General features: G+C 45.7%; 1 protein-coding gene across 3 annotated transcripts in view; it reads right to left on the bottom strand.

Moving 5' to 3' along the window:
- Positions 1 to 27,664, bottom strand: part of BICDL1 (BICD family like cargo adaptor 1) — a 104,041-nt gene that overhangs the window by 13,642 nt on the left and 62,735 nt on the right. For 2 of the 3 annotated variants that reach the window (XR_008538381.2, XM_016924366.4), the window contains exons 3-7: positions 17,675 to 17,791; positions 14,621 to 14,767; positions 7,697 to 7,876; positions 6,765 to 6,983; positions 4,911 to 5,054 (exon numbers count right to left, since the gene is read on the bottom strand). Coding sequence is in view for 2 of the 3 variants with exons in the window: in XM_016924366.4 (XP_016779855.2) it covers positions 4,911 to 5,054; positions 6,765 to 6,983; positions 7,697 to 7,876; positions 14,621 to 14,767; positions 17,675 to 17,791 (807 nt within the window). In the remaining variant the exon portion in view is untranslated. The remainder of the gene's footprint in view (positions 1 to 4,910; positions 5,055 to 6,764; positions 6,984 to 7,696; positions 7,877 to 14,620; positions 14,768 to 17,674; positions 17,792 to 27,664) is intronic. The other variant, XM_016924368.4, reaches the window with a different exon arrangement.

Below are 27,664 nucleotides of genomic sequence, written 5' to 3'. Positions count from 1 at the left end.
GCCTCCCTCCCACAACGGGACAAATGCCACCTTTCAGCATACTCCTCTGTTCTTCAAGTCCCAGGTCTAATCCTCTTCAGCTAGAATGAAACTGAGCAAAGGCCCCAGGTGTAAGGCTGAAGATCAAGCTTCCCTTGATCTTGAAGTGTCTGAAAATCAATACATTTCAGACATTCTCCAGAACGAGACGGCAGAGCTGCCAGCCCCTGGGGTAGCAGCCACTCTGGAGGAATTCAGAGGACACCCAACAGTGAAGAGGGACAGAAGGACAATCTGTTGCCACCATAAGCAATGGGTTTTATACTCTGCAGAGTCTAGCAGGAAACATCAGGGCCGGGTGCTCTGTACTGAGAACAGCCCAAAGCAGCAGCTTTCCTGGTAGGGACAGCTGGGTGAGGAGGGCGGAAGCCTTGGGGAAGAACAGGCTGGAGCACCTGCAGCTACCCAGCACACACATGCATCTAGCCCCGAGGCAGACAAGGCACCAGGGCAGAGCCCAGCCTCCCCCTATTTAGCAGCAGACTCTGCAGCCTGGTAGGCCAGGACTCAAGACCCACAAAGCACCTGGAAGAGACAGCCAGACCTCCTCTTAGGCCAAATGAGCCCTGCCATGGCCTTGGGCCAGCTGTGGGCCAGTCGGACATTCTGCCAGCAGAGTAAGGGACAGGTAAAACTATATGCTAGGCAGGAAAAGCCAACATTTAATATGCTCCAGATGAAACTTCAGAAGAACTTTTTGCTTTGGCCTAAAAAACCTGGTTGAGTTACAGCCTACCAGACATGTGCCTTAGGAGAGGTGACAAGGCACTTGCCCTCTTTGAGCTATACATACTTTTTATAATAAGCGGAAATAAAAATAACTATTTCTCACCACTAAGTTGTCGTTGAGGATTACGAGATAAATGATATCAAGGGCTCAATGCAGTACCTGGCATATGGTTGTAAGCTCTACTCTCTCCTCCCTCCTGCAAGGTGGGACCTAATCACTGCTGTCATGATAACTGATCTGGCTTGTTTATACAAAGACTTAGGTTACATCCACCCCCAAATCCACTTTTCCCAAATAAGGTGGGTGTCCCCGCAATTAAATAGCAAAGAAAACATTCAAAAGTCAGATATTGAAGGCTTAATTTGCTCTTTTGTTCAACAACATTTGAGTGCTTATTCTCAGCAAGGCACTGTGCTAGCTGCTTTAGGAGAGGACACAGCTAGATCAGACCTTGAGCTCATCCTCATGGGGTCTAGGGTTTGACTGAGAAGATGAGATGTGAGCAGGGTAACTGTGACAAGACAGAGACAGGGGTGCTCCATGAGGAAAGGAATCAAGAGGGTTTCAGGAGGAAGTGATGCTAGATCGGGAACTTGAAGGCTGAATAGCATGGAGATATGAGCAGGTGAGAGAGAAGGCCTTCTGGGCACAGAGAAAGCTGGGGAGAAGGCCCAGGTGTGGGTAGCATGGGGTGCATGTGCCACTGCCCTTTGTATCCTATGTTCAGTTCTGCTAAAGCAAAGGGGGCAAGAGGGAAACCAGAGGGACGCAGGCTGTGCAGCTGGAATGCAGCCAGACTGCACAGCCACCACGGCTCAAGGCTTCCTGCTATTTGATAATGGGAACCCACCCAGAACTTGTAAGGGGCGTCCCACTTTCAAGTCACGCTTCAGGAAGATCAATCCAAAGCGTGTGAGGGTGGGCGGGCTGGGGGAAGGCAGATAAATTGGGAAGTGGTGACCATAGCCAGGGTGTGAAAGGATGCAGGTCTTGAAATAGGGCAGGAGCTAGGAGGACGGAGGATGGAGGATGGAGGAGACGGCCATGCTGAGATTTCAGAGGAGAGGCACCCAGATTTGGCGAGTGAAGCCCACAGGCTCCCAGCACTCTCTGCATGTTCATGCCCCTTCTGGAGTAACAAGTGTGCACTCGAGTCAAGCATGAAGGATCCAAACAACAGAAATGGGATGCTTCTAACTGAGCCTCCTGCCACCTGGGTGACAGGCCTGAGAACTGGCTGAGGGCCTCACCGATAACGTGTTCATATTCTACAGACTAATCGCAGAAGAACCCCCTGCATCCTAGCAGCTGCTCCACACACACCAGAGGTGAGGGGTGGGCCACTTGGGGAACAGAGGAGGAGGCAGTTCCTTGCCACTGATGGCAGTGGGGTAGGAGGGGGCACACCACCACATGAAGGACTTTGTTCCTTAAGCACAATAACAGGTGCCAGCAAGTCTTCAGGTCTGGGTATGGATTTTGCTTCTAAAAAATAATTACCAGTCAAATTAAACCTACGCTTTCCTTTATTTAAAAGTTTGGATAGGCTTCCAGCCCCCACACCTTTGACCTCTGGCCTAGTTTTCAAGAGAGAAAAGAACACTCTCAGGTAACAGGCTCAGAGGCTGGGTCAGCCATCAGATGAGGTTTGAGCCCAGTCCAGGAGCTGTGTGCTAGAACCTCAGTCCCACCTAACCATGTCTGGGCCTTGCCCCCAAAAGGGCTCAGAGATGGCTCTGACTGTCCTCTTGGCACTGTGGGGTCCTAGAGAGCAGGGGCCCTGCACATCCATCTGGTGCCTCTCAGGGCCTAGTGCAGCACCAGGCACGCAGTGGGTGTCAGTGGATGTCGAACCAACCTTGCATGCAGAACGCCATGCCTGCTGTGATGGCTGCAATTTCTGCAGTCATTCTGGGACTCAATCTGCACCCTACCCCTGCCTTGGGAGGCCAGTGTTACTCCCCATGAGGTGGCTTTGCTACGTGCAGTGTGGCTGAGAGGTTTTCTGCTTTGACTGAGCATCTGGGAAGAGATGGCCTACAGAAGTCCAATTCTATACCCCGCGTGGGACATGAGTACAACCTTCCACTTGGTGAACCATTTGAAAGAGAATCCACAGCAACTGGCCTAAACCATTATCAGCTGAACTTCTAAGAAAAATTTTGAGGTGGAAATGGGTTCCTAAATATTCTACAGTAGAATCTTGGCAACCTACAATTTGCTTATGTTTCTGAATAAAACAATGCCCCCCACATCCACTGTGGAGTTCTAGTTTTATAATTCTGAGAAACAAAACAACAAAACCAGTTAATATTAAAGAACTCATGAACAGAAGCACCCTATGGAAATTTAAATAGGCTTTAAAATAAGCAAAACTTTTATTAATCCAAAGACCTTACAGATTCAACTTTCTCCTGCATTTTATTTTTCCAGTTTAGAAGATCTGTCTCTGAGTCTGAATCACTCTCTGGCCAAATTACCCGCTGAAGAACTTAGGTTTCAGGCGGGTGAATGTCTGTGGCTGCCTAACCCAAGTCTCTAGCGTTTGGCTGTGAGCAAGCTACAACTTTTTGAGACAGAGTCTCACTCTGTCATCCAGGCTCAAGTGTAGTGGCACGATCTCAACTCATTGCAACCTCCGCCTCTTGGTTTCAAGCAATTCTCCTGCCTCAGCCTCCCAAGTAGCTGGGATTATAGGCGTGTGCCATCACACTGGGCTAATTTTTCTATTTTTAGTAGAGATGGGGTTTCGCCATGTTGGCCAGGCTGGTCTCGAACTGCCGATCTCAAGTGATCCACCTGCCTTGGCCTCCCAAAGGGCTGGGATTACAGGCGTGAGCCACCGTGCCTGGCCAAGCCACAGATTGAAATGGCATCTTTGTGTCCTTGTTATCTGGTCACTCACAGAAGGAAGAGGACAGTAGATGGCTGGAGGTGGGTCTCCCGATATTTTCCAAGAAAATATCAGGAAGACTAACGGGATGACTCCCAGAAAAGGGGAGTTTCTTTCTATAAAGATATTTCAAATGTAGGAAATACTGACTGGGGCCACATGTGGTGGGTCACACCTGTAATCCCAGCACTTTGAGAGTCTGAGGTGAGTGGTTCTCTTGAGCCCAGGAGTTTGAGACCAGCCTAGGCAACATGGCGAACCCTCATCTCTACAAAAAATTAGTTGGGCATGGTGGCGTACGCCTGTAGTCCCAGCTACTTTGGCAGCTGAGGTGGAAGGATTGCTTGAGCCTAGAAGTCAAGGCTGCAATGAGCTGTGACTGCGCCACTATACTCCAGCCTGGGCAAGAGTGAAACCCTGTCTCAAAAAGAAATTAAAAAAAAAAAAGAGGAAATACTGACTGAAGTGAAAGGCAGGCTTAAATTCCATCTCAAAGACACCTCATGCAGCAGCAAGGCATGAACAGCTTTGAGCCAGGAAAGGAGAGGGGCAGGAGCAAGGTTTAGATGCTGCTTGCTTGGTGCCACCCCAGCCCCTACTCCCAAGCAGCACAGAACCTCTACACATGACCACAGTCAACAGGAAGAGCCTTTATCTATCTCCTAGGATAGGTTTTAGAAGCTCCTTTTTGGGTGGGGCTGCCTATAAGTCCTTTAAAGTTTCTCAGATGAGAATATAAATGTCTTCCTTCAGCGTTCTCTAGAGAGATGAAATCGTGATCAAATGAGAAAGGAACAGCAAGGGTAGCAGTAAGTTCTTCTAAAGCAGAAGAACAGGTTGAGAGAAGTGATGGCACTTACAAAAGGGAACTGTGCTGTAAAGATCAATTGTTCCTTGGTTTGCAAACTTCCCTGCCCAGCAACTGCTGGAAAAGCACCCATAAGTAGCCCGAGGGCTGTCAGCATCTACCAGTCAGATTAACTTTGGCTCTGTATAAGGCAGAGTGTCACTGGAGGAAATGGAGGACCAGCCATTCTCATCCCTGCCAATTTTACTTTGGGCTAAAGGACTGGGTTCTTCTCTTGAAGACATTCAGTTTACCTCAACTTCAGGTCACCATTCCTTGATGATCTGATGAAGGAGAGCCACTTCTCACACAGAAATGGGAGAGAGAAACTCAAAAGGGTCCCAAGAGAGCCAGGGGCAGGTGCACATGCCCTGCACTGAACTGAAGGTTGGGGTGCTCACCTGACTGTGGAGTCGCTGCAGCTCTTCTAGGCTTTGCCTCAGTTTACCCCTCTCTCCCTCCATGAGCTCCCTTAGGGCTCTCGAGTCCTCACTGGTCTGCCTTATCTGTTCTTCTAAGGAGTCATCATCAAGTCTCCGGGAGCCCTGACAGTAAAAGAAAGACAGCCAGACAGATATGGTAAGGGTACAGGAGAGATAGGGAAGGGGGAGAGAGATGGTTAGTCGGGGAGAGAAGGAGAGGAGAAATGGGGGAGAGTGGAGGAATGATGTGGGGAAAGATAGTGGGGAAAGATAGTAGGGAAGATGAAGGGAAGGAGAAAAGGAGGAGGGAAGAGACAAAAGGTGGAAGGAAGAAGGGGTCAAGAAGAGAGATTGTGGCCGGGCGCAGTGGCTCACGCTGTAATCCCAGCACTTTGGGAGGCTGAGGCAGCAGATCACGAGGTCAGGAGATCGAGACCATCCTGGCTAACACGGTGAAACCCTGTCTCTACTAAAAATACAAAAAATTAGCCGGGTGTGGCGGTGGGCACCTGTAGTCCCAGCTACTTGGGAGGCAGGAGAATGGCGTGAACCCGGGAGGCAGAGGTTGCAGTGAGCCAAGATGGCGCCACAGCACTCCAGCCTGGGCAACAGAGCGAGACTGTCTCAAAAAAACAAAAAACAAACAAAAAAAAGAGATTGCTCAATTTCAACCTGCAAACAGATGTTCACTTTTGTTTCAGGCTTGGGGGAAAGGAAGCCGTGTGGTGGGAATAGCACACCACCACATTCTGACAGCTCTCTTCTCCCACAATGACCTGGCCTCATAGTATAATACCTCCCACAGATCAATACGGCATGGTCAGACAGAACAGCTGCCCTTCATATTACTTTACCCAATACAGGCAGAAAGACACAAGTTTTCTGTAGGAGGATGAAACGTGAGGAGAAATAATAGCCAAAAAGCTGGGAGCATGAGTGGAGGGTAAGACAGGGAGAAATGTGTCATGAAGCTGGAAGAAATGCCAGACTGCCCAGGATGTCCACGGGAACAGTCCTCTCCTCCACAGGTGGCCACATCTAGGATTCTAAAAGGCCCTTAGAGCTGATCTTCCCAACTTGCTGTGCTCACTTACATTCTTTTGGCGGAAGCTTCAGATCTTTTACTTTTGCCAATTCACAGCTAACCCTACCACTAGGACCAAAGGGCTATAGAATAGCAACTTACAGTTTTTACTTGGATACAAACTTCTATATGCAAAGTTTCCAAGGAAAGCCCTTAAATTGGAAGCTGCCATTGTCTGTACATCACTACCTGGAGAAAAAGGCTCTATGTGTACCTGGTGTGTGCAGGAAGCTGCCTTTGGAGCCCTGACACTTGGCCCCTCTGCCTCATCACAGCAGTAGTTGGTGTTCTCAAATAAGGGCTCACGGCCTGGCGTGGTGGCTCACGCCTGCAATCCCAGCACTTTAGGAGGCTGAGATGGGTGTATCACTTGAGGTCAAGAGTTAAAACTAGCCTGGCCAACATGGTAAAACCCTGTGTCTACTAAAATTACAAAAACTAGCTGGGTGTGGTTGGTGGTGCACGCCTGTAATCCCAGCTACTCAGGAAGCTGAGGCACGAGAATCACTTGAACCTGAGAGGCAGAGGTTGCAGTGAGCTGAGATTGTGCCACCTCACTCCAGCCGGGTAACAGAGCGAGACTCTGTCTCAAAAACAAAATCCAAAACAACCAATAAGGGCTCAGAAGAATTCTTGCAGATATTTTATAGGGTTCCAGTTCCATGGCTGACCTCACCCTATGCACTGGGTTCTAACCTCCCACCAGCCAGCTCCTGTGGGGTAAGGACCATCTCAGACTGGCCTCTTACCGTGGGCTCCATGCCATCCACAATGCTCTGTATCAGTCTCTTGAGCTCATTGAGGGCAGTGCGCAAGCTGCCGGCTGGCACATCCTTGGCGGACGAGGTTTCTGAAGACTCGTCCATGGAGGAGTCCGTGGAGACGGCTGAGTCAGCACTGTCATTGCCTCGAAGGTGTGAGCACAGATAGCGAACCTGGCAGTAGGCTTCCCAGAGCTGCAGTCTCAGCTGTTCCACAGAGAATTACTATTCATTTCAGACTCTAGAGAAGACTGCTACCTGGCCATCTTTTTCTAGCTCTGAACCCAAAATACTGATACCCAAGACACCAGTTCTAGAAGAAAGGGTTTTTTGTTCTGTGTTTTTTTTTTTTTTAACTCATTTGTCCCAAGAAATAATACTTATTCTGAACCAAGTACATTTATACAGACTCCAAATTCTTATTCTCCCTGTTCTCTAGCTTCTTCCATTCACAATATAAAGCACTTCTTTATATCATCAGTTATTTTGGTGGGAGTCAGAAAACAATCAGGGGAATGAATGGTTCTGTATTATGAAAAGTGTGAAAAGAAACCAGTTAGATGGAGAAGATGGATCATGACTGCTCTGGAACTCTGTCAGTATAACAGGTATGGAGCTGATGGCACAAGCATTTCCTAAGAGGAACTGGGGTGACAATGAGTGGGAATTGGCTGTGCCTATGATACTCTGTCCTCTAGCAATTCTGCTCAATGCCTTAATGGATAAGGTGGGTGGAAAATGGAGGGCCAGGGACATGCTCCATCAGGGCCTGCTTCATGACACTCTAGCCAGCAGGCCAAGGGGCTGACACAGGCACAGGGGCACAGCCTTGCCAGGATGGCAGCTGAGCACTAGGGAGGAGGATGAGACCTAAGCAACCCCAGGTAGCCTCGCCTGTGGGGTGACAGGCAGGTCAGCACCTGCTCTCGCTCTTGCTCCAGCTCCTCAGCCTCCATGCTCTGCTCGATCTCTGACAGGAGGGATGTGCTGGTGGCGGCAGAGCTCTGCAGACTCCTCTCCTCAGTGAGTTCTTCCACCTTCACCTGCAGCTGTCGGCAGGAGAGACGCACCTCCTGAAGCTCCAGCTGGCTTTGGTGCAGCTTTCAAAGAAAGAGCAAATGGTTTGAGGTTTACCAAACACAAAAACCAAGACAAATTGACCCTCAACCTGATCATGCTTCTGGATCCAACCACCAATTTATAGAAAAATAAATAGGAGAGAAGAACATGTTAAACTACATCAGGAGATGCACTCAGCAAAATCCAGATCTAGAAAATTCTGACTGGGCGCGGTGGCATCACCCCTGTAATCCCAGCACTTTGGGAGGCCGAGGCGGGCAGATCACCTAAGGTCAGGAGTATGAGACCAGCCTGGCCAACATGATGAAACCCTGCCTCTACTAAAAATACAAAAATTAGCTGGGCGTGGTGGCGGGTGCCTGAAATCCCAGCTACTTGGGGAATGAGGCAGGAGAATCGCTTGAACCCAGGAGGCGGAGGTTGCAATGAGCTAAGATCACGCCATTGCACTCCAGCCTGGGTGACAGTGCGAGACTCCACCTCAAAAAAGAAAAAAAGAAAAAAGAAAATTCTATAGGACAAACAACTCCATTTCCTTAACAAAAACATTGCAAGGGAAAAAACAGATAAAGGAGGAACACAGAAATAAAAAAAGACTTGAGTTATACCAACCAGGCCAGGCGTGGTGGCTCACGCCTGTAACACCAGCATTTTGGAAGGCCAAAGGGGGCGGATCATCTGAAATCAGGAGTTCGAGACCAGCCTGGCCAACATGGTGAAATCTGTCTCTACTAAAATACAAAAATTAGCTGGGCATGGTGGCAGGCGCCTGTAATCCCAGCTACTCGGGAGGCTGAGGCAGGAGAATCGCTTGAACCCAGGAGGCGGAGGTTACAGTGAGCCGAGATTGCGCCATTGCACTCCAGCCTGGGCGACAAGAATGAAACTCCGTCTCAAAAAAAAAAAAAAAAAAGAGTTATACCAACCAATCGCACTATGTAGGCCCATTTTAATCTGTATCTTGATTCAAACAAAAATGTGAAAAAATTATGGACGTTTATAAGACAAGTGAAAATCTGAACACTCACTGGGCATTTTATGATATTAAGAAAATATGCTAATTTTTTTGGTATAATAGTACTGTAGTTACATTTTTTAAAGTTCTTATCTTTTAGAGTTAGTACTTTTTATTTACAGATGAACTTATTAAATTCTGAGATTTACTTCAAAATAACGTGAGAGAAAAGGAAATGGATGTTATGAAGATGGGGCAGCACTGGGCAGGGATTGGTGGTTTTCAGGGCTGGGCTTCATTACACTGTGCCACTGTGGAATGTTTGAAATCCTTTGCAATAAATAATCAAACACACACAGGCACACAAAGTGAGATACCATTAGAGTCTCACCCAAGATGGCTAATATAAATAATACAAATAATATCAAGTGTTGATGAAGATGTGGGGCAATGCTGGTGGGAGCAGAAAATGTACGAATACTTTGGAAAATAGGCAGTTTCTAATAAAGTTAAATAGAATCTATATTCTATGATCCAGCAATTCCACTTTTAGCTGTAGACCCAACAAAAATGAAATGTGTACAACAGACATACACAGGATGTTCAAATAACCACAAATGGGAAACAATCCAAATGCTAATAAGAATAAAATAAGTGAATTGCGGTATGTTCACATGTTAGAATACTATAGAGCAATGGAAGAATATACTGCTACTATATGCCACAACATGGTTAAATTTCACAGACACAATGTTGAACAAAAGCCAGACATAAAAAATATACATAAGTCTATAAAACGTTCCCAAACTTCACTGAGGTAGAAAAACGTTGGAGTAGAGGTTTGCTTTTGAGGAAGCGGCAAGTATTCTTTTTAGGGTGCTGATCGTGGTCTGTATCTTGATCTCCATGGTGGTTACACAGGTATGTATTTGTAAAAATTAATTGGGCTGTCCCCTTAAGATTTGTATGCTTTACTATATATACATTTTCATGAAAAAAAAATTAAGGGGAAAAAGAGTAGCTTGGAAAGGAGCCGGAGGTGGAAACGGGAGTAGCATCTGGATAGCAATACCAAGAGTTTCTACCCCCACCCAACCATTAGAGGCAAGGCCCTAGGCTGGCCCCTCGCTTCCACATCAGGTAGTTGAGTCACAGGTGAAAAGTGACTTTCCGAAAACCCTTGTGAAGCAGAACTGGACTCATGACTCCCAGTCCAGGGTTCTTTCCAGTTTCCACATACCTCATTTGTCCCAGAGAGATATTAACAGATGAGATAGTAACTTATTTTGAAGATCTTTGAGGGAGGAAGTCCCACAGCTTCAGTTCTAACTCTCACGGGCAGAAATGTCCACAGTTTTGCCATGTCTAACATCAGTCCTTCATCCTGCACGTTCACCTGTTTGTTCTCTCTCAGTCCTTTTCTGAAGACTTGAAAAGAGCTAATTACTTGGAGACATTCCTTTTCAATAGCTTTCCAAATTGCTCTATTCTGCAAGCCAAATATATATATTATATGCCCTTTAGACTTTTCCCAGCCTCTCTCTCTTGATTTTTAAATGATCTCAGAGATTTTCACATAAGCCTACATTTTTAGAGCTAGCACAGCCACAGAGATCAATGAGTCCAACTATGTCAGGATAAAACTGAAGCTTAGAAAAGGGGAATGACGCCAGTGGTAGAGAGGAGACAGCAGCGCAGGGGTCAGGAATTGTGGGCAGTGCTCTTTCCTTCTCTCTCCATGCTGCTACTTCACCCGCTCTACCCCACTGCATTCTCCATGGCCCCTTCTGTGTGCAGTTCACAATAGGGTACAACTCTCTGGGGAGGTTACTACTGCTGAATATAAGGGGATGACCCAACCACAGCTGCTAAATGCTATTTTTTTTGAGTCTCTGTCACCCAGGCTGGAGTGCAGTGGCGCGATCGTGGCTCACTGCAACCTCTGCCCCCTGGGTTCAAGCAATTCTCCTGCCTCAGCCTCCCTAGTAGCTGGGACCACAGGCATGCGCCGCCATGTCCAGCTAAATTTTGTATTTTTAGTAGAGACGGGGTTTCACCATATTGGCCAGGCTGGTCTCGAACTCCTGACGTCAAGTTATCTGCCCATCTCGGCTTCCCAAAGTGCTGGGATTACAGGCGTAAGCCACCACGCCCGGCCTAAATGCTATCTTCTTACCTGTGCACTCCATCACTAACTTGCTTTTAATACAGCAGACCCTAGTTGCAGAATTGTCATCAGTTTGCTAGAAGCTAGACACATGACCACATGCCACATGCCACATCTGCCCAGAAGCAATGCTTCCCACTCTTCCTATCTGTGGACTGCAACTCCCCACTCCAGGTCCTTAGAAGACTTTCAGGAAGTGGTGGTGTGGGGGAGAACTTCTTGGGATTTAAATTAAGCTAATTTATTCTTTTATAAAACGCATTTCTGGGGTCACCTCTGTTCCATTAAAAAGAAAGTAGACACTGCACTGGTCTTTTTCAGACCTGTGGCTGAGTTGGCTTGTGGCTCCTGCAGAAATGCAGACTGGGGTGGCTGGCAGCCACTTGGAGCTCTATAGTTCTCATGAAGGGAGAAAGCTGCCTTGCAGAGCCTTAGGGGACCTGGGAGCCTCACCTTCACCGTCAGTACTTCGAAATGATTGGCTAATGGCACCAGTGATCTGGAATAGCCCTAAAGAGGAAAAGTTTGGAGCCTGGCTGCCCAGAGAATGAAGAAAGGATTGGCAAGCCTGCTCTGCGTAGTTCTGGTGGATCAGCAATACCTGCTGGTCCAGTGGGAACTTCTCCAACTCCAGTTTTGAGGAGACTCAGAAAGAAAAACATCAGGGTTACAGGAAAAAACAGACATTCCTAGGAAGCATTTGGCACAATTACAAATGGCATATTAAACTGGCAAAATGCTTCACAATTATTTTTTAGACAACTCCACACACATCTCAGCAGGAGGAAGTTTGGCACAGACAAGTACAAGTTCTTATGTACTGGACAAAATTAGTTCAATTACTCATGCACACTCAAAGGTGCTTAATTAATGATAACAGCAAGGGAACAAAAGACCAGGAGAGGTCTGCACTCTCCAGTCAACAATTGATTCACCAACTGGACAGACACAGGCAGAAAAACCAAACCAAACAAGAGAAGAGTCTATTACATTTAAGAGCCCTTTAAAATAAGAAACATCATCCTTTATATGACAAAGATGACACTAAGTATACTTATATGTATGAATAAGAATGACACCAAGTGCTTTGTGTTTGTACAGTACACTACATTTACGCTCATCTAAGGGAACTGGGATGGTGTGATGTTACGTGATTTGCCTAATGGTACACAATCAGCATTAGAGCAAGGTCTAGGCTCCAGGTCACCTGCTTCCTGGGTTGCCCCACAGTGAGCAGGGCCTGTGCTCTGCTGATGGAATCTACCCAGTCGCTGGGACTAGGCCCTGCACACATCTGTAAGATACCCAGCTGAGTATGAGACAGGGCAGTTAAGTGGCCCTTAGAGGGACAAATAGATTTCCTTTACTGGATAGTAAGAGTTTGGCAAAATACTTGATATATACTGGGTGTTCAATGAATAATAATTTTTATGCTTATTCTCAGGTCTGAAAAAATTCAGAGTTGGATTTGATCAGTTGTTTGAAAATCTGTTTTTGACAGCAGGACCCCAATTATATAGTGACAGAGATCAAAAGGGGGCTCCCCTGGTTGTGACAGGCCTGTTGCCTTGCCTGCTCAGCCATCCCTCACCCTTGTCTGAGGATTTAAAATCAAAGGATTAAGTACATTCCAAGGCCACTAGCTTTACATTACAAATATGGTTTAGGATCATTCAGCTGCTACCTGAGTAAGCTGGATTTTTTATTTCTGTATCAGTACAGGCCATTTTAGCAACAGAAAGGACTTTCTGGAGGACACTGGTAATTAGTGGCAACTGGAGAGTTTCACATGAACTGAAGGACTATAATGATAAATTGTTAGAGAAGATGAGAATTCAGCCTATAAATGCAGATTTTCCAAATCAGTTGAGTACTGCCTGACTTGCTGCAGGTCCTTAGGTGAATGACACCTTCTCAGTCTTGAAGTTCAACAGAAAGACAGTGGATATGCACATGGTGAGCAAGTGCATCTGGCATGACGGGATTCTCGCTGCTAAAGAATGTACAGCCCACAGTGCTGGTCAGGCCCCTGAAGGCATACTAGTCCTGCCTCTTTCCCCCAACCCAGGTCCCCAGTTCTTGATTTGAAATAAGGACTTTTCACTATAAATTCATGCTGAACTGAAAGTTTCTTTTAGGCAAGGGCCATTTTTCTCTTTCTCCATACTTATTTTCCTTCTCCTCCCATACTGTATGTCAGCAACCCTCAGGAGAGCAGCTTGATAGGGTAATAAATGCCGGTCAGGAACTGACTTTCGGAGGCAAGTGATACCAAGAAGTTATCACTGAGCTACAGGTAAAGCAGGTGAGAGGGTTCCAGTCTCGATTCTACCAAAGACTCACTACGTGACTTTGGATAAACGATTCAGTTTTTCTCAATTTCAGCTTTATGATGTATGCTAAAAGCACCCTGTATGCCAAAGAGGCACACAAATGTTCACTGCTATTATTATCATCAACCTTGAAAAATGAGCAAATTCTTTTCCATCTTGAAAACTGCTGTAAGGCTTTAGCCAGCACCATTTTCTACTCAACATTGACTGAGGTACTACTATTAATATATGGAAAGTTACTAGCTGAAGGTACTAAAAACATGGAGAGATAAAAGCCATTCATTTTCCCTCAAAGCGGTTAATCACTCAGGTGTCAGCTTAGCTGATGGTGCCAGGGACAAGTAATCTTAGTCCAAGACATTATATTTCCTTATCCCATACCCCAAGGCTTTCAAACAGCTTACCTATGAGCCCAGTGGGACCTTCTGTGGCCTAGCCTTTGGGCAGAGACCCACCTGGTGCTTGAGTACACCTGGCTGACCACCTCTGCACAAACATCACTGTTGCAATCCAGTGCACTCCCTGGCATGCACAGAGAATGCCAAAGGGAAGCAATGCACTCCTAGTTTCTGACCCCAGGTCCTCCTAGGCCAGCCCAGCAAAGCATCTTGGTAGCAGATGCTGTACTCTATTTCTGGGAAGACTGGAGTGATGATATCTTTTTGTTTTGGGAGTTGTTTCCTGTCAAGTGTGAGCTTGGGGATTCAGCTGAGGCCCGGTAGCAGTTCCCAAATAAGAACAAATATGGCCATGAAGCAATTTCCTTCAGAAAGAAAAAAAGAGACTGATGAGGCTCACAAAGGGGTCAGTCTATGCCTTTTCTGGCAACTGGCAGAAGCAGCATATAAATCTTGCTGTGTTCAGTGGGCAGCTTCAGGTTTCTGCTCCATGCCAGCCAACTAAATCCATGAGCTTGGGAAGACAGCAGCAGAGAGCATTATGAGCTGAGTTAGAGAGTCACAGGCTCCCTCTGAAACCTTCTAGCAGATTTCACAAATGCTAGGAGGCCAGAATAGCACTCCTGGTGTTCCAGCCATGTTAAGAACCCAGAGAGAACTCTGTGAAACTGCTCCGTGGGCCAGTGGCTCAGAACACATTGTAGAAATGATCTGTGGGTAGCAGTGCACTTCCTTTAGGCAGAGTCGGAAGAGCCAAGTTAGTGAATGCCCCAGGCCCCACAGCGAGACCTCAGCATCATCCATTCCCAGCTTACCCCAGCAGTGATGCTGGCCTCCCAGCCTTTTCTTTTTGGCTAAGTGCTCCTTTTATCTGGCTCTAGTCCTGCAGGACAGCTTCTCTACCCCAGTACCTGTAGGTCCTTGTCATGGCCCTGCCTCTCCAGGATTAGCACCCGGTCCTGTAGCTCCTCCACGGTCCCTTGGAGCAGGTCATTTTCCTCTAAAGTAGCGCTGAGACGATGCTCCAGCTCCCGTTTCCGATCTGACAGCATCTTGATCTGAAAGGGTGGAGAGCCACAGGGGTGGTGTGGAGTTACACCCGGGCTGACAAGTAGGAACTAGGGACTAGCCCCAAAACATGAAGGCAAGTATCTTTCAGTATTCTGCCCAATGTCACGGTACCCCCATCTCTAAGAGAATAGCTATGAAACCCTAAGCTGAAGAGAAAACCCCTCCCCTCTAGAAACCTGTCTGGGAAGGAGTAGGAGTTGAGCTCTGGGGAAGCTGGAATGTGGGATGCCAGGCAGAGGAAGGGAAGGCTAGTGCTCTGGAAATTCCAGAGATAAGATAAAAAAAAAAAGGGTTCCACCTTGCCTGCCCTCAACTTTACCCCATCCTTACAACTGGCAGGAGGAGTGGAACCTAACCTGCTGCACTACTTCTCCTCCTCAAGTCATGAGCACAAGAAAATGCCCAGGAAATCCTCTGGAGCGCCATGTTTTCACACCCCGGGATTCCCCTCCGTCTTCCTTTCCCCGCTCCTGGCTCCTCTGGCACTAGAGGTCACAGCTCAGATCCAGTGCCTTGAGTTAAGGGAAGAGCTCCCAGGGTACAGAAAACAAAGTAGTGCCTGCATCAGCCTGTGTCCTGGGATGGAGCAGGACACAGATACAAGTGAATGCTGACTTTACTCAGAGTAACTTTTACCTGAGCGAGTCATTCGTGAAGAGGCGCAAATTCTTTTTATGAAACAGGTTGATATGTTCGTATACACTGAATACCTAGTCAGTCTCCACATAAGTAAATCTTCTTTTAGGAAGGTCTGTCTAATCTCTTCAGTGTCAGTGAGAAAACAGAGGCAAAGAGGGAAGAGATGCCAAGTCTCCTCTGGCCTCAAGGTTTGAAGGGTGAGAAGCTGAGCCAGTGCTCCCCAAGGCCAGGGATGCTTCACTCAAAAGATCACCACCCTGGCTCAGGGGCTCCAGAAAGCCCTGCCAATTGGATCTGACTCCTAGGGGACCTTCTGGAATCCTGGAGGTCCTCGTGGATCCTCGCATTTATTTAGCAGTGCCCTGCTGGACTGATTCTTAACCAGTTTCTTGCTTGTAAATATTTTCTTGACATGGTTAAAATATTCTCCAAGCTCTCTAGTCCAGCTTTGATAACAATTCCTTAAGGCTTTTACTTGTGCAAGTTTTGGGGACCAACCTTAGAACTTTTCCAGGGGAAATCCTGAAATGAATGTCTAGCTTGTTTCAAGTCCTACGAGATACACTTTTCCCTTTACTTTTTAGCTGTTCTCATTCTCTGAACTAGAATTCTGCTCACAGGGCACAGATCTTCTCTGGCCACCAATTCAATCAGATAGGATGTTGTCCTGGGGAAACAAAGTATGTGGCCTTTGTCCAGAGAGATCAGATATCTGGCCAAACAAAGAAATATTGTCTCTCAAGTGTGCACCTGGGTAGGGGACCAAAAGGAGCAAGCCCCTTTTGTGAATGGGTCCACTATTTCCTACACTGAAGCAAAGTTACCCATGTGAAGACAATTCTTACTCTAGTTGATTTTCATTTAAATACCCTCTGACCTTTAAATTTTCCTTCCCATGAATCATCTTTGTTTCCCAACTTTCAGTCAGTGAAGTGATGGGGTAATAAGATTCTGATACACAACTGACCCTAAAAAAACTTAGTTCGGAGCTACACAAAGTAACTTACTTGAAACAAACAATTTCATAGCTTGCCTTTTAAAGGTAGCAGTGTTCATGGACAAAGCAGGGAATCAGTGTTAGGCCACCAACTCCCTCACCCAGCCCTATACACCCTGAAACTTGTGAAAAAATCTGGCAATAAACATTCCTGGGGATGACCTGGTTCATGAGGGTCTAGAAAAAATGAACGGGTGAGGAAAGAGGAAGACAGGAAACGTGAAGGAGTCAGAGGCTGGCAGAGGCAGGTGAATGGCAAGTCATGCACACAAATGGTCACACACAGGCATGCCAAACCCCACTGGAACAAACTCTACTTACTTCAAGGACCTGCTGCTCAATACCAGTAGGCATTCCAAGGGAAAGGGGGAAGGAAGGGAATAGGAGGCAGGAGAAAAGAGAAGATATTGACAGACTTTAGGAAAAACATCCTCAGGTCATTTACCGAGCAGGGGAACAGGCTATCTGGGTTTCTCTGGCCTGACCATGATGGCAGATCGCTTCGTCACAGTGGAAGGTTACTTGTTCAACCTGGCTCTAGACTGTCCTTCAAACTCTGACTTAGCAAAGGGGCTGCTACTTGGCCCCTTTAGCCAGATACTTGGCTAAAGGGTCCTCAAAAGCAGACCAGGTGGAAGCCTCCCCCAGGGGGAGGCCTGGTTTGGGCTGGTGATAAGATCCTTACCCTCTCTTCACCTTCCACAACCAGATTCTCACAGTATTGTTCCCCTGCCGATACTTTCTTTTTCCCCTCATCCTGGCCCTCACATTCTGGCCTCTCCTATGGTTCCAATAACATCACTGTGTTCCAGGTATCATATAAAGTGCCTTGTATGCATTAACCCATAATATCCTTGCAAAAACCTGTGAAGTAGAAACTTCTATTTCTCTCATTTTGCAGATGAGAATAATAGTAGACCTTACTAAGTTGGACTGAACTGGACCTAAATGGAATAGAGAAAGGCGAGATGCCCTTTCCCACCTCCTGTTTGGGATTGGCAAGGATATTTTTGGAGAGATCAACATATTCAGTAAAATGTAGGTCATTCGTGATTTCAACACACCCAGCAGTAACTCTGAGCAACTTCATTTTTCCAGACAACAGGCTACTCAGAGAAACAGATCAAATGTTTCCCATTTAGTTTCGCACAGAAATGTCTTTCTGTAGAGATTTTAGGCCCTTTTACATAGAGCAGTTTTTTGTCTCCCAGTGAGAAAAGCACTCCACCTTCCAGCACTGCTGTGTCGGGAGGCTCACCTCGGCCTGAAGGCTCTCCAGCCGGATGATGTGCTGGTTGGTTGACGAGTTTTTCTCCCGAAAGTCTTCTCTGAGGGCGTGGACCTGCATGGAGAGTTGTCTCTCAACTTCTGATGCCTGAAACAGAGGAGACCTGCAGAGCTGATTCAGAGGTTATGCAAAGGAAGTCTGTTAAGGTTTCTGCCTTTCATTTATCAAGCATCTCTTTGCACTTTCTATTCTTTAAGGAGCACTAGATGAGATGCTGGTTTCCCATCCATTTGTTCTCTAGTCCAAAACAGGACAAACTCCCACCCCCACCTCTACCATTAATGACCCTGAATAGGTGCAAGACCACTCTACTGATCAAAGGAAACAGCCCTAGGAAATAGTATGCTCTCAAATGTTAGTTATCATTATTACTCTACATATAGCAGAAACTCAGCAAATATCTAATAAATTGAAAGTCTGAATATTTTACATAAAAGAATAAGATGGTTATACCTACTGCCTTAGAAATTCCTTTACTTCTCCCATCAATTTCCTCAAGTGGGCTCAGTCAAATCACGTGCATCTGCATTTCTCTCCTCTACTTAACATGGACACTATTTGAAATTTCTTGTCATACCTGTTAAGATTTTTGCCACTCATTCCTCAAGGACATTTTTGCAACTTTTAATTCTTTGGGGAGTGCCAGCAGAGGTGCCTGTTTCCCACCTCAATCCATTTATGATCTAATGCTAAAATACAGCAAACACCAAATACCATCTGGTGTTGCAGGAGGCTCACTTGGTAACACAAACTCCAGCCCTCCTCCTGAGGGTCCCAGCCCAGACCCTACTGAGGGAGCCCTGCCCACTGTCCTGTGGAGAGGAGAGCCACGGGACAAATTAAGTAACTGCCTCAATGCTTTTTTGAGGCCAAATGGGGTCAGTAAGCTTTATGGGTTCTCTCGGGAGAGATCACCGTGTGCTGGAACGGCCAGGAAAGGCTTTCCGAGGAGGTGGGATGGTGATAATGTTGAAGTGGTAGGCTAGCTGTTCAATGAGGCTCTCACAGTAATGGTTACATGTTCAGTAGTTCTTTTTATCTTCAAGTACTATATAATCAATTGTCCATCTTTTTTATTTTTGGTTCCACATATTCAACAAATGTTACCTCACTGGACTACAGAGCCACAGAAGATTCTCAACCTACAGTGCTATTTTAAAAACAATTACAAAACACAAAACAAAATAAAATCAAACCAAACTCTAGTTGATTTTCATTTAAATACCCTCTAACCTTTAAATTGTCCTTCCTATGAATCATCTTTGTTTCCCAAGTTTCAGTCAGTGAAGTAATGAGCTAGTAAGATTCTGATATACAACTGACTCCTTAAAAAACTTAGAAGTTCAGAGCTACATGAAGTAACTTATTGGAAATGAACAATTTCATAGCTTGGCTTTATGATGCAAGGAATCAGCATTAGGCTGCCAACTCCCTCACCCCACCCTACACATCCTGAAACCTGTGAACAATTCTGGCAATAAACATTTCTGGGAATATTTCCCCTATATTATTTCTCCTTCGTATTCTAAATTTAATTTCAGATACCCACTAGGCTGTTTTAGACTTCTCAATCACTTAAAAACACATTAGTCATTCACTTTTGCCTAAGAATCACATTAGTAATATTTACTGAGTACATACTATGTGTCAAGAACTGTGCTAATTGCTTTCCAATGCATTATCTTGATTGTTACCCCCAATTAACAAGGAAATCGGCTCAGGAAACTGAAGGAACTTGCCCAGCATCTCAGTGACAGAATCAGGATGGTAAAAACTTTGGGCTGGGTTGGGTACGCTGGCTCATGCCTGTAATCCCAGCACTTTGGAGGCTGAGGTGGGTGGACTGCTTAAGCCCAGGAGCTTGAGACCAGCCTGGCCAACATGGTGAAACCCAGTCTCTAGAAAAAATACAAAAATTAGCTAGGCATGGTGGTATGTGCCTGAAGTCCCAGCTACTTGGGAGGCTGAGGTGGGAGGATCACCTGAGCCTGGGGAGGTCGAGGCTACAGTGAGCCATGATCGTGCTGCCACTGCACTACAGCCTTGGCAACAGAGTGTGAAAGCCTGTCTCAAAATAAATAAATAGGCTGGGCAGGGTAACTTACGTCTGTACTCCCAGCATTTTGGGAGCCTGAGGTGGCTGGATCACCTGAGGTCAGGAGTTCGAGACCAGCCTGGCCAACATGGCAAAACCCTATCTCTACTAAAAATACAAAAATTAGGCCGGGCATGGTGGCTCACACCTGTAATCCCAACACTTTGAGAGGCCGAGGTGGGCGGATCACAAGGTCAGGAGTTCAAGACCAGCTTGGCCAACATGGTGAAACCCCGTGTCTACTAAAAATACAAAAATTAGCTGGGCATGGTGGCATGCACCTGCAATCCCGGCTACTCGGGAGGCTGAGGCAGGAGAATTGCTTGAACCGGAACACGGGAGGTGGAGGTTGCAGTGAGTTGAGATTGAGCCACTGCACTCCAGCCCAGGCTACAGAGCGAGACTCAGTCTCAAAAAACAAACAAACAAACAAACAAATTAACCGGGCATGGTGGTGCGTGCCTATAGTACCAGCTATTGGGAGGTTGAGGCAGAAGAATCGCTTGAACCTGGGAGGCAGAAGTTGCAGTGAGCCAAGATCATGCCACTGCACTCCAGCCTGGGCAACAGAGCAAGACTACGTCTCAAAAAGAAAAAATTAAAAAAAATTAATAAATAAAAAACCAACTTTGGCTGTCTTACCCTCAAATTAGTACTGTAATACTATCTTCTTGTATTTTGAAATAATTTTTCATATTTCTATTGCTCACTACTAAAACCAAACTTTACATGAGTCCAATTTAGCAAGGCTTTTCTTCTTTCTTTTTTTTCAATGCTAGGCATTTCATTTGAGACTCTTAAAATTTCTTCTAAGGCCAGCTGCAGTGGCTCACGCCTCTAATCCCAGCACTTTGGGAGGCTGAGGTGGGTGGATCACCTGAGGTAAGGAGTTTGAGACCAGCCTGGCCAACATGGTAAAACCCAGTCTCTACTAAAAATACAAAAATTAGGCGGGCGTGGTGGCGGGTGCCTGTAGTTCCAGCCACTCGGGAGGCTGAGGCAGGAGAATCGCTTAAACCCAGGAGAGGGAGGTTGCAGTGAGCCAAGATCGCACCACTGCACTCCAGCCTGGGCCACAGGGCAAGACTCTGTCTCAAAAAAAAAAAAAAAAAAAAAAAAAAAAAAAAAAAAATTTTAACAGAAGGTAGGGCTGGCCCATCAGGAAATCACATGCTGCAGTTTGAGTGCATATACTGAATTCAGTTGACTGTTGAGATTTCAAACATACTTAGATGTGCAGAGCACTGGGTAATTCAGGTAGCTGATCTTATTCCTACCATCACCACTTTGACATGAATCACTCAACAACGAAGCCGCAGAGATGCACCGAGGGCTGCAAATCTAGTCCAGCTGGTATAAAATGCTCCTGCAGACTACCTCTTCTCAAAGCGATCTTCTTAGAAATAGAAATTTGTCTCTTCCTACCAGAAAGTTAAACTCTAGAGCCTAAGCTGTTAAGCACTAAGCTATAATGCTCCCTTTAAATGTCTGACTCCTCAACTATGCCCAGGGATATGCACAGCAAAAGCTTTTAAACTCCATTTCTCATCTCAATTTACAATAGCCTTAAGAAGCAGGAATCCGCCGGGCGCGGTGGCTCATGCCTGTGGTCCCAGAACTTTGGGAGGCCGAGGCGGGTGGATCGCGAGGTCAGGAGATCGAGACCATCCTGGCTAACACGGTGAAACTCCGTCTCTTCTAAAAATACAAAACAAAATTCTCCGGGCGTGGTGGCGGGCGCCTGTGGTCCCAGCTACTCGGGAGGCTGAGGCAGGAGAATGGCATGAGCCCGGGAGGCGGAGCTTGCAGCGTGCCGAGATTGCGCCACTGCACTCCAGCCTGGGCGACAGAGCAAGACTCCGTCTCAAAAAAAAAAAAAAAAAGCAGGAATCGCTGGCCTCCTTTTGCAGGCAGGGAGATAGAGGCTCCAAGGGTGTGTACTGCACTGGCCTTTGGCCACCACATCACAGCCACCTTCCAGCCAGGGGGGCCAATCAATTGCCTGTGATGGTGATGGAGGGAATAGATAATCTGAGTTACAAACCTACCCTTTGCAAGGAGCTAATGCACCTTCCAAAATAAATTATATTCTTCTTTTTCAGAGATAGAATCTGGTTCACACCTTGGACTTGACTAACACAATGAATATTAGTTATTTCTGCACATAAATTAAATAATAACCTCTTAAGTTTATATATAACTCTTATGTTCTAAATGCTTTCTGGAAGTTAAATGCTAAATAAGGAAGCCTTAGCTCTGGAATGAATTTCAGAGGTTCTTTGAAGAACCTTTGAAGAAGTGGGAGAGTTAGCCAGGGTAACAGCAGTCTCTCTGAAGGGATACACTGTGCTCCTGAGAGCAGGGGTATCGTGGAAAGACAAAAAATTGAGTCAAATGGGCCAGGCGCGGTGTAATCCCAGCACGTTGGGAGGCCAAGGTGGAAGGATCGCTTGAGCTCAGGAGTTCGAGACCAGCCTGGACAATATGGTGAAACCCTGTCTCTACAAAATTACAAGTCCTAGTAGTACTTGTCCATGAAATTTCTCTGTAATAATTGGGAACCTGTCATCCATGATAATGTCCTCTAAATATACAACCACAGCATCAAATTCTGCATCAGAGGTGGAGGAGGACAGCCTGAAGCTCTCTTCCTCTAAGGCATCCATTGCTGTTACCATTCCCACCTGCGTGCGCGAGAGCACCACTGGGCTCCTATCCAACCCAGGGCCTGGCACAGGGCCCAGCCTCCCCTCTGCTCTGTAGAGCCCTAACCTGCATCAGGGGCAGGCGGTCGGCTGGGAGGAGGCATTGCTGACCAGGCCACAGACTGCTCACTCACTGTCCAGCAGGGTCAGTGCTCATGCTCGAGGCCTGGCCTCAGGTTCCCCAGCTGCAGCCACTCTCCTGCCAGGTCTCCACATCCATCTAGGACCCTCTGCCCAAATCTTTCTTTCACTCTTTCTCTTTCACTTTTTTTTTTTTTTGAGACGGAGTCTCGCTCTGTCACCCAGGCTGGAGTGCAGTAGCGCGATCTCGGCTAACTGCAACCTCTGCCTCCCAGGTTCAAGCAATTCTCCTGCCTCAGCCTCCTGAGTAGCTGGGATTACAGGCGCACTAACACGCCCAGCTAATTTTTGTATTTTTAGTAGAGACAGGGTTTCACCACGTTGGTCAGGCTGGTCTCGAACTTCTGACCTAGTGATCCGCCCACCTTGGCCTCCCAAAGTGCTAGGATTACAGGCGTGAGCCACTGCGCCCGGCCTCAATTCATTCTTATAGCAGAAAATGGCAGACACAAGTCTTATAGTTTACTTATCAAAATGATGAGTTTTGGCTACCATGCCTAACTAAGCAGCCAGTAATTACTTGTGGCAAAAAACATTTGAAATCATAGGTGAATATAAAATAGATGGCAAGACTTTAGTTACAGCATTTTTCTTTCCATTTTAAACTCAGGTTTCTTTCTATGATAAAAGTTACAACTGTTCAGAGTAAAAAAAAGTAAAGAAAACTGAAGAATTAAAATGAAAGTTAAAATCTCTACTTACTCCTAGTATTAGTGCCACCCACCACAGGTAATCACTATTAGATCTTTCTTGGGAGTCCTTTTAGAAATTTTCTATTCATATGTATGTATCTATGTAGATCTACCTTATTCTAATTTAACTAGTCCCTACTGATGAGCATTTCGAGTGTTCCAATTTTTTTTGCTATTATGAACATTGCTCCAAAAAATATCTTTGTTCACCCATCTTTGTGCTTGTGGGTAATTTTCCATAACTGGAATCACTGGGTAAAAGAATACGCACATTCACTCTGAACAAGGTATTGCAAAACAGTCCTCTAAAAAGGTTGCATCAATTTATATCCCTATCAACAGTACAAATACACCTGATGCCTGTTTCTCAATACTCTGCCACCATTGGGTATTATGAAATGTTTTAATCTTTAGATACTTATTTTTTGTTTGTTTGTAGATACTTATTTCTAATATCTTCAAAACTTACGTCTCTTTTACTTTCACTGAATACAGATTGCATGATGAAGCAAAAAACATTTGAAAAATATCTCTAGTTCTGTTACAGAATGCTAAAAATTTTAACGCACACTCCCAAAACTATCTGAAATAAACTCTTTTTATAATTTGCTTGGGTTACTATTATTTAATGAATCCTCAAGTTGGCAAAACAAAGTAACAGTGTGTTCCTTTTCCTGTTGGTCAGAGTACCATCTAGGACAGATTACTTCCTCCCCACTGAACAAAGCTGTTTCATCATTACTTTGCTTGTGGACATGATTAATAACATATGAACATTTCCCCAAACTAGAACCTTTAGATTAAGCTTGTTTAAACTTGCCAAAGCAGAACTGTTCACTACACACTTCCTTGTTAAATGGAGGGAAGGAAATTGCATTATTTACACGAGTATCCAGTTTACTTATTTGTTGAAAGAAAACAAATGAACTAATAAACTTAGAAATTATCATAGGAAAGATCTACTATTTTAATATTTTGCCTGAATAATTGAGTTTTACCTTAAGAGAGAAATTCTCAAACTTTCTTTTGCCAGGGCATGATGGATAATGGGCACCTTTTGGGGTGGCAGTGACAGTGACAGTGAGGATGACGACATTTATTTTAAAATTTAAATGTAACAAAATCCCACTGCAGAATATGGGTATTTTAAAAATGCTGCTAGCATTTTATTTTTTCCCCAATCTTTCTACATATATGTGTGTGTACAATTACTTACAATCCTACTGTTATAATTTTTTACTTAGCATTGTATCAATAGCATTCCTACTTTATTATTATTATTTGAGATGAAGTCTTGCTCTGCTGCCAAGACTGGAGTGCTGTCACGTGATCTCGGCTCACTGCAACTTCCGCCTCCCAGGTTCAAGTGATTCTCCTGCCTCAGCCTTCTGAGTAGCTGGGACCACAGGTGTGTGCCACCATGCCCGGCTAATTTTTTTTGCATTTTTAGTAGAGATGGAATTCCTTCATGTTGGCCAGGCTGGTCTCAAACTCCTGATCTCAAGTGATCCGCCCACCTCAGCCTCCCAAAGTGTTGGGATTAGGCGTGAGCCACCACACCCGGCCTATTATTAATCCTCATTTTATATGACTGTAATATTCCATCAAGTATTTCCTTTACCATTCCCTTATTATTAGGCATGTGGGATTTCCCCATATTTTGCAATTATAATGCATTGATGAAGACATGTCACTGGCGTAGTGGTAGAAAAACTTACCTGAGTAGAAGTAGACTGGACAAGCTTACTGTGTCAGCAAGGTAGATTAATACTCTTCAGAAAAGAAAACCTGGCCAGTTAGCTCATGCCTGTAATCCCAGCACCAATTTGGGAGGCTGAGGCAGGCAGATCACTTGAGGTCAGGAGTTCCAGACCACCCTGGCCAACATGCAGAAACTCTGTCTCTACTAAAAAAGCAATAAAATTAGCCGGGGGTGGTGGTGCACACCTGTGGTCCCAGCTACTCGGGAGGCTGAGGCAGGAGAATCGCTTGAACCCGGGAGGTGGAGGTTGCAGTGAGCTGAGATCACACAACTGCACTCCAGCCTGGGCGACAGAGCGAGACTCTGTCTCAAAAAAAAAAAAAAAAGTTACAATTTTTGGGGGATTATAGGTGCCCACCACCATGCCTGGCTTATTTTTTTAATATTTTTAGTAGAGACAGGGTTTCACCATGTTGGTCAGGCTGGTTTCAAACTCCTGACCTCAGGTGATCTGCCCAGCTTGGCCCCCCAAAGTGCTGGGATTACAGGGGTGAGCCACTGCACCTGGCCTTACAGTTTTTTATATACACAAATGAGAAGTCTGATAAACATACATGTATTTATGAGCATACATATACTTATTCCCTAGCTCTGTCCTCTGAGAGGACCTACATACAATGACACTCTAGTAGCAATACACGCATAGCACTCAAATCTTGCTTTCCAAATACTATTCTCTAATAAATGAACGAAGGCTCCTTGGAGAAAAGGCTAGTTTCAGGGTTGGGGCAGGAAAAATACAGGATGAGCCTGGAATATCTCATGGTACTGGAAAGTAAGAAGTGCTCAAAAAATTGATGGTGGCACATGAAAAAATAATGGTTGACACAGGAGTCAACCTGAAGGAGCTCCTAATGGCTAAGGCAAGGACCATTTAATCAATAAACAAATAATGACAGTAATGGATTATAATACATAGGATGAATATTCCTGAGTCTACACTGATAAACAATTCAATCAACAAACGGGGAAAAGGGCTCTTCTCCCTTACAGAATAAATGTAGAAGAAATGATGAAAATAGAAGGCGCAGTAGCTCATGCTCTAATCCCAGCACTTTAGAAGGCCGAGGCGGGTGGATCACCTGAGGTCAGGAGTTTGAGACCAGCCTGACCAATATGCAGAAACCCTGTCTCCACTAAAAATACAAAATTAGCCAGGCATGGTGGCACATGCCTGTAATCCCAGCTACTCGGGAGGCTGAGGCAGGAGAATTGCTTCGCTTGAACCCAGGAGGCAGAGGTTGTGGTGAGCCGAGATTGCGCCATTGCACTCTAGCCTGGGCAACAGGAACAAAACACCTCAAATAAAAGAATGAAAATCAGGCTGGCTGCGGTAGCTCACGCCTGTAATCCCAACACTTTGGGAGGCCAAGGTGGGTGGATCATTTGAGGTCAGGAGTTTGAGACCAGCCTGGCCAACACGGTGAAACCCCACCTCTACTAAAAATACAAAAATTAGCCAGGTGTGGTGGCGGGTGCCTGTAGTCCGTAGTGCCCAGCTACTCAGGAGGCTGAGGCAGGAGAATCGCTTGAACCTAGGAGGCAGAGGTTGCACTGAGCCAAGATTGTGCCCTGCACTCCAACCTGGGTGACAAAGCGAGACTCTGTCTCAAAAAGAAAACAAAAGAAAATCATCATTAGGCAAGCATCACAGTAATTGCTGCAGGCAAGACCAGAGAACGAATGCTAAAATTTGTGGGCAAAAGTTTCATGAGAAACAGGATATTTTCATATCCTCAAAGTATCTCTTCATAAGATTTACTGATTTATTAATAACAAAGGGAAAAATCATTTATAGTGGGGAGCCTGGCAAACACTACCTTAACCAAGCAGTCAACATCACATGTCCTCCATATGATGTACTGAGAAGGGCCCAACCGTACTTTTGTGCTATTCTCGGCAAGACTGAATAACCTCAATCTAATTATGACAAAACATTAGACAAACCCAAATGAATGACTTTGTACCAAATAATTGATCAATAGTCTTCAAAAGTATCAAGTTCAAGAGAAACAAAGACTATTCAGAATGAACTGTCATCAATTAAAATGAAAGAAAAAGAGAAACAGAGAAAGAGAGAGAGAAAGAGAGAAAGGAAGGAAGGAGAAAGAAAAAGAAAGAGAGAGAGAGAGAAGGGGAGGGGAGGGGCGGGGAGGGAAAGAAAAACAAGGCATGCCTGTAATCCCAGCACTTTGGGAGGCCAAGGTGGGCAGATCACGAGGTCAGGAGTTCAAGACCAGCCTGGCCAACATAGTGAAAACCCGTCTCTACTAAAAATACAAAAAAAATTAGCTGGGTGTGGTGGCGGGCAACTGTAGTCCCAGCTACTTGGGAGGCTGAGGCAGGAGAATCACATGAACCGGGGAGGCAGAGGTTGCAGTGAGCCGAGATCATGCCACTGCACTCCAGCCTGGGCAACACAGCGAGACTCTGTCTCAAAACAACAACAACAAAGACTGAGAAACTGGCAGAGATTGGAGGAGAGAAAAGAAACATGACAACCAAGTGCAACATGGAAGCCTGAACCGGATTCTGGAGCAGAAAAAGAACATTTGTGGGAAAACT

This window comes from Pan troglodytes, chromosome 10 (assembly GCF_028858775.2).
Source record: "Pan troglodytes isolate AG18354 chromosome 10, NHGRI_mPanTro3-v2.0_pri, whole genome shotgun sequence".
Lineage (NCBI taxonomy): Eukaryota > Metazoa > Chordata > Mammalia > Primates > Hominidae > Pan > Pan troglodytes.
Note: the sequence above shows the minus strand (reverse complement) of the source record. Positions and strands in the feature narration are given on the sequence as shown.